The 7,552-nt window shown below is 40.1% G+C and overlaps 1 protein-coding gene across 1 annotated transcript; it reads right to left on the reverse strand.

Moving 5' to 3' along the window:
* Positions 1-4,979: 4,979 nt before the first annotated feature.
* Positions 4,980-5,840, reverse strand: LOC147509480 (uncharacterized). Its single transcript, XM_086597827.1, has one exon. It carries the CDS (start codon positions 5,838-5,840, stop codon positions 4,980-4,982), a length of 861 nt encoding a protein of 286 aa, XP_086453953.1.
* Positions 5,841-7,552: the final 1,712 nt, after the last annotated feature.

The raw sequence follows: 7,552 nt of genomic DNA on the forward strand, positions 1-7,552 counted from the left end.
CTACTGGGTAGGTTCCCAAATCTCTCAAGAAAACATACTTGAGTGTAGACGGCAAAGGCTTCAATTCTAGCTTAGGCGGCTCCTTCTTAAGCTCTTTATATGGTCCATCAGGCATTGCCTCAACACTAAGTTCCTCACAGTCTGAGTCTGTCAAGAGCTTTCGACAACTTGTCAGCAGGATATGAATGAGTCAGATAATCCTGTGCTAACGCTTCAATCATACAAACCTCGTTCACAGCACACACCTCTTGTGGTTGCTGTAACGTATGGAAGATATTGGTTTCGACTCTCATATTACCAAAGGATAACGTCATATTACCGTTTCGACAGTTGATGAGTGCATTTTGGTGGCCAAGAATGGTCCGCCTAGAATGATTGGTATCCGCCTACCGGATGTAGGTTACGCGGTCGAAAGTACTATGAAATCAACCGGATAATAGAAATCTTCGATCTTGACTATGACGCGTCTTCAATTAGTCCTCTAGGTATCTTCATCGATCTATCGCCAACCGTAAAGTAACATCATCGGTTTTATATCCTTCAAGCCCAACTTCGTGAGGCGAAATATGGTAGAAGATTCATGCGGCACCCAAATCTAATAAAGCTTGTTCCTCCAAAGAATCTCCAATTCTGCATGTAACAGTTGGACTTCGGGATCTTTCAGTTTCACAACCGATAGATTTTGTAGGTACGATGAACATCTTTGAGCAATAAAAGCTTCTTTCGGAATGTTGGTCTTCTTCTTTACTAGATCTTTCAGGAACTTGGCATACGAGGGAACTTGCTTGATGGCGGTCAGAAATGGGATATTAATCTGTAAATTCTGAAATACATCGCAAATCTCCTTGTACTGGTCATCTTTTCTGGTATTCACTAGTTTTGAAGGAAACGGTGCTGGCGGATTCTTCAATATCGGTTCTCTTCTTTCGGCTTCGGTTGGCTTGGTAACAATTAGTGGAGTGACAGGTGGAGTCACTCGTGATGGCTTCTTCTTACTTACTTCCACAGTAGTTCCTTCAACTTCTTTTGCAACAGTTTCTTCAGCAGGTGGCACAACACTAGATATATCTAGAATGTTAGAACTGGGTGGGATGGTGGGGACATAAGTTACCTTAGGCTCCACAGAATCTTTTCCTGGTTCATAGACAATCTTGTTATCAACTTTCTTGCCTGACCTCAGAGTGGTGACAGAATTAACTTGGGCATTCGACTGAGTAATCTCCAGGTTATCCACCTGCAAGACACCTCTTCCTTTCGGATTTGGCTCCGGCTGGCTTGGTAATGCTCCTTTTGATCTTTCTGTCAAGGCGGTAGCGATTTGCCCTATCTGGCCTTGAATGATACTAAAGTTATTCTCCAACTTCTGGGTTCTTTGATTTGTCTGTTTCAGCTCATTGACAATGGTGGTGATAGCTTCTTCCAGATGTGGGATAACTGCTTTGCTCGACTGAGGCGTAGGGGCAATATATCCACTCATAAGATCCGGTACTAACTCTCTGTTTGTGTTGGCTTGGTATTCTTCGGGTTACGGTATATTTGTTGATTTACGTATGGTTCTTTGGCGGTTTTGGAACCGACATCGGGTTATTTCGAACCGATTTGGTGATTTTGAAATCGGAGGAAAATTCCTCGATTTGTATTTTGTGGCTTCCAATAATTCTCGTCCCTCGATTGAGGCGGGTTATTTCTTCCTAAAGAATTGATACTACATGCCTCTGCATTAGTATCCAGATAATCTGAACACTTTTCGATTGGTGTGGCCTTCATCGAACATAGCTCACAAATGGTATAACAAGGCTTGGATGGGTGAGGTTTAGCTTGGAAATTGTTTGGTTTTGGAGGATTCATGGAGAACCGATCAAACTTCTTGTTCAGATTTTCAAGTCCTGTTGATAGGCTTGCCATAATTGATAGCATTGCTTGATTTGGGTCTTCTTGAATTTGGTTGCCAAATTTCTTCGGCCCCCCTCCACTCTAGCTACGTCCTCGTTGCTAATACTCCATTGTTGAGTGTCTTGACTAAATTCTTGAGAAAGTTGTAAGCTTCCTCTCCATCCAATGATGTAAACTTACCTTGATGCATTGGATCAGTATCATCTGCTTGTTCATAGTAGAAAGTCCTCAAAAGAAAAAATGAGCCAGTGTGCTCTTATCATAACCATGATGTGGACATGAGACTAGCAGATTATTGAATTTCTCCCAGCTTTGATGATATTCTTCAGTCACCTTCCCTTTGAAAATTGCGATGGCTTGCTGCATGGCATCCGTCTTCGGGGGTGGGTAGAACTTGTTCATAAACTTTGTTCTCAACTTCTCCCGGTTGTTGATTGAATTGATCGGTGTCATGCGCAGTTAACCATTCGGATGCTTTACCTTCGGTGAGAGTGGAAAAAGAATTAACTTGATACTCTCATCCCACGATATTCTAGTTCTTGAAAGTTCGAGGATCGATAGAAATTTGTTCATGTGAACATAAGGTGAACATTATGCGAACCATTGAACTTTGGAAGCATAGAGATTCCGATGCTCTAAGTTCAAATTGATTAGCTTCGTCTCGGAAAAACAATCTGGCTGGGTGGGTCTCAATAATCATGAATAGAAAATTCGGCTTCTTTCCTCTTGTTGTGCTTGCATGGGTGGGATAGCTTCGGGATTATTGGTGTCCAAAACACCTCCATCATTGCTTATGCGGCCATTGTATTAATCTCGTCTAGTATTCTCGTGAGTCGGTTGTTAAACCTTGTCCATTTGTTGTGTTCTTACCGGACGATGATATGGACGACAGGGCATACACTAGAAAATTCTATGCAAAAAAAAAAAAAAACTATCCTACTATGCAACTATTCTAAATTATACTAGAATGTAAAACTACTTTTCTTCAATTTGGGTTGGGCTTTGCAGCTAGTATCTCGCCCGTTGTCTAAAGTCTCTCTTCTAGGGTTATGGTGAATCATTTGGATTGCTTAAGTACCCGCCTATGGATGATAGTCCGTTTGTCAATATTCAGACAAGAAACACTAGAGTCTGATATTTCGCTGTGTTGGCTTACAACTTCAATTGTTGAAAAGATCCTAAATGCAATTATACTAGAAAGCAATAAAACTAAACTATGATGCAACTAAACTAAGAAAGCAATAAAAAGAATGAAGATTCGACTAACCTGGATGGTAGATCTTGTCTTCGAGATGTCCTTCAAGCTTCTTTCTTTCTTAAAAGGATGGATGATGCGGCTAAAATTACCTCAATATCCAAAATTCTAATCTTGAAAGAAAACGTTAAACATAAACAACTTAAAGCGGCAGCGGCGCCATTTGACCACTACCTCTTTTTGTGTGTTTAGATGGTGTATGGATGATGTAGATAGATGATGATCGTTGAACAAAAGAGAAGCGTATCAAAACCTAATTATCCCTCACTAAGTAAAGGATGAGTAGGGTATCGTTCCACTTTTAAGTGTATGTTATGTGAAGGACAGGACTGGAAAGGGGGTTTGAGGGATTAAAAACTAATATTGTAGAGATTGTAGATTCTAATGCTAAACTAAGCTAAATTAACTAAACTATTGAGAATTTATAAGAGAGAGAATTCAAGAGATTAGAATCCACCAATACTTTTAATCTATGACCTTCTGCTTCATGGTTGTTCTTACAAGTAAACTACAATTAGGCAATCGAGCGAGTGCCGATGCCCTTTTGGATGAAACATCGTTAACAATTAACTCTACTTAAGGTTGTTCTTATATTTATGCTATTAATATCTTCTTTCCTTTTATGTAAGCTCGGGCAGCCATTGATGTATTACCAAGAGCAACATCAATGAGTACTTCCTAATAGGGCGACCATTCAATGAATCACCACTTAAGGCAAAACAAAGAATACTTCCCTAGGCAGCCACTCCCCGAGCTACCCTTCTAAGGCAACACAAAGAATACTTCCCTAACTCTAAAGAATTACACTACTAGAAGAAAAGTAAAGAACACTAGCATGATATTAATATTGCAAAACATAAACCCTATTCTATACTTCCATCCCCTGGTGTGGGCAATGGAACTAATAACTACAAACATAAAGAACTAACCTGATTGAAGAACACCATGAACCAGAAGAATCATTAAACCTTAAGCACTGGCTTCATCTCCTCCCTTAAAGGAGAAGATTAGCCTTCCATATAAAAGGAAGAACACGAAGAACGAGAAGAAGAAGAGTTGAAGAACATAAGACTAGAAAGAATAATTTATTAAGACTCTCTGCCTCAAGTTCTAGAGACAAGAATATAAGTGAATTGGCAAATTACATGAGGCACTTAGGTCCTCTATTTATAGGGGTTACAATGAGTTCTAGAAGCATTCCAAACCGTCATTTGTTTCCTAATACAAATAGGTTTCTTTCAGAGTCCGACTTCGTCTTCAAACCGGAGAAGGAATTGGCTACGATTGTCGATTCGATTCATGCGTGCGGGCGCATTATCCATGCGTCCCGGACTTAATCAATCGCGTCACGGGCCTTTCGATCTATCGTCCCGGATGCAATCAATGCGTTTGGGCGCTTCGATCCATCGTCCCGAGCAGCGTATAAAGCCGATTTTCTCTCTTCTGCTCTATCCTTCTATCCTCTTTTGCGGGCTTTGGTCCAAGCAACGAATCCTTTGGCCTTGGGCTTCCAAATAGACTTTAAAATAGGTCCAAGTCGCATATTTAATAGCTCCAATTCCTTGGCCTTCTCCATGATTGTCCACGGACCTCCCATGTGATCATTGATGCTCCGAATTGCTTCGTTTTACCCCATTTTCTCTAATATTCTACAAAACTCTCTTTTTCACCTGTAGAATCTTAAAACACAACTTATAAACACTATTAGTTCACTAAGATGGCTAAACAAGAGGCATAATCGAGGGTTAAATAGCACTTTTTGAGCACTTATCACCTACCGATGTGAGCCTCTTTTCTTCTCCATCCCCTATATTCACCACTTCAATTTCATCTAGTGTTTTCGGACCCTCCACAGGTTCCCCCTTACTCTCTGCAGAGGCGATCTATAACTGTTATGCCTACCTCTTCCTTGGGTAGGAGCTTTCTTCTTTGTTCTGTGCACCAATCGCTTCATTGTCCCCCTATGACTGTTCTTGGCTATCACCTGATCACCGTGGACTTCATATGTGCCAGTTGGAGTTGGGAACCGTATCACTTGATAATAGGTAGACGGGACGGCCTTCATCTCATGAATCCACCTCCTCCCCAAGATAGCGTTGTATTGGGAGGCAGAATCCACCACCATGAACCGCGCGAATACCGTCACAGGACCCGTGGTTACCGGCAACAAGAGTTCCCCCATAGGCTCTGTCATACTTCCATTGAACCCGTATAAATTAGTGCGGGGAGGCCTCAATTGACTAGGATCCACTCCTATTTCTTCAAAAGCTCCTTTGAACAATAGATCCACCGCACTACAACAATCCACTAACACTCTCTTCACCAGGTAATTACCTATTGCCACCGTGATCACCAACGCGTCCTCATGTGAGGAGTCCACTGCCTGCAAGTTCGCCTTGCTGAAGACGATCATGTCTTTGTCCTCGGCTGACCCCACCCTTGGTCGCGGCATAGCAGTCTTGTCATTGATCTGTTGAATGCTCGCAGTCCTCCTCACCTTATCTCTATGTGCATTATGACTTAGTACCTCTCCACTGAAAATCACATGTATAGTCCCCAACAACTGATCCTGTTGTGGCAGGCGCTCATCATTCTGTGCTTCCCTCACAAACTCCTTCATCTTGCCCTTCTCCACCAATCTTTGAACCATCAACTTCAAAGCGTAACAATCATCCGTCTCATGGTTTCGCATCTAGTGGTATGCACAGAACGGTTTATCTGGCAGCTCTATTGGTGTATTCTGCGGACCTTCATACCCCTACAAGTTTTTAATCAAAGGCAATATTTCTCTCAACGGTCTGTTCAGCGGCGTCACCTCCAACAGAAGGGCTCATCTGCAACACCATATACCGTTGTTAAAGATCTTAAAAAGTGTTACAATAGACCAATTGCAACGCCAAACAGGGCGTCACAGAGGCACTGCTAAAAAGTGGGTCACAAAAGCTAAATTGCGACGCAAAATAGGGCGTTGCAAAAGCTTTCAATTTTTTGCAACGCCATTAGTCATTGCTACTACTTTATCCTCGTTGTTACTTCTATTTTTCAAATTTAATTGATTTTGAAAATATTTCAACTTTTTAGCAACGACTGGCGTTGCAATAGATAATTTGTAACAACACATCAAGCGTGGCAAAATGTGTACCTTTAGCTATGCTCTAACGCGTTGCAAAAGAGTGTTTTTAGCCGCATTAGATGTCTCCACGTTTTTTGCACGATTTTGATTCTTTTTTATTTGCAGATTGTGCCAAATGCAATTTACGTAAATACAACCCAATATCAATTCACAATGATTATAACAAAATATATTAATTTCATTAACTAAAATCATCCACTACAAAAGTATTTCACACAACCACATAGGTCTTTGCCAATACATCATCTTACAAAATTTCCATAACTATCAACTTGTTTAGGCAAATTTCTTAAAAACTAGAACTTAGCAAAATCAACAAATGTGCATTTTCTTCAAATTTGAACACCATACATCCAAGCTAGTATTCTTCGTTAATCATATGGCATCTGACGAAAGAGAGGCATAAGAAGAGAGGCATCAATCTAGTACCTAAAAAAAATAAAAGAAAGAGAGGCATAAGAAAGTAATTAAAGACAGTAAACCTAAAAAGTACTATAGTATGCAATGCAAAAATATTTTCAACAAGTGTGTCAAACACTCATACCTAGGATGCGGCAACACAACTACAACAACCCGTCACAATTAGCATGCACATGTGCTCAACTGCATCGATGCCACAAAAATACCAAGCAAATACCAACTTAGAAATTTATAAGTATCATGAGAAGTCAAAACAAAAGTGCACCGTAACATGTGAATCCAAGGTACATTTAACAGGAAAAGAAAATCCACGACAAAGAAAGATCAAACCGGACAATATTGAAAATCTCTCAACTTCTCAAAACAAGTCCCTCCCTATTCCAAGTAAAATCCCTACAACCAGAAAACAGTTGGAACCTGGAGTTTTCAATGAAAAGGTTAGCCACTAGAACAATTTATTCAAATACAAATTAACTTATAGAGACTGAAATAAGTAGACTGCTAGGAACTAGTTAGTACTTCATTACGTGAAGTTAGAAAAATACAAATGGAAATCGTGTAGTAATGCAGACCACGAGCAACTCACACTTGCATCTAAAACAAGATAATGACAACAAAATGAAAGAGCAAAGTAAACATACAAGGTTATATCTGCAAGAACAAACAACACTAAGTGTGTACTTAAATATGAAATAAACACTCATGGAGTTGAGTGTTCTTTGGTCTTTTGACTATTGGAGAAAGGCACATGTAGAATAAATAAAAAGTTATATGGAGTTGAGGATCATAAACTTTTAGAAGCCAAGTTAACTATTTTCCATCTTTATCACTTAAACTTAGACAAGCCCTTA

This window comes from Coptis chinensis, chromosome 3 (genome assembly GCF_015680905.1).
Source record: "Coptis chinensis isolate HL-2020 chromosome 3, ASM1568090v1, whole genome shotgun sequence".
NCBI classification, from domain to species: Eukaryota; Viridiplantae; Streptophyta; class Magnoliopsida; order Ranunculales; family Ranunculaceae; genus Coptis; species Coptis chinensis.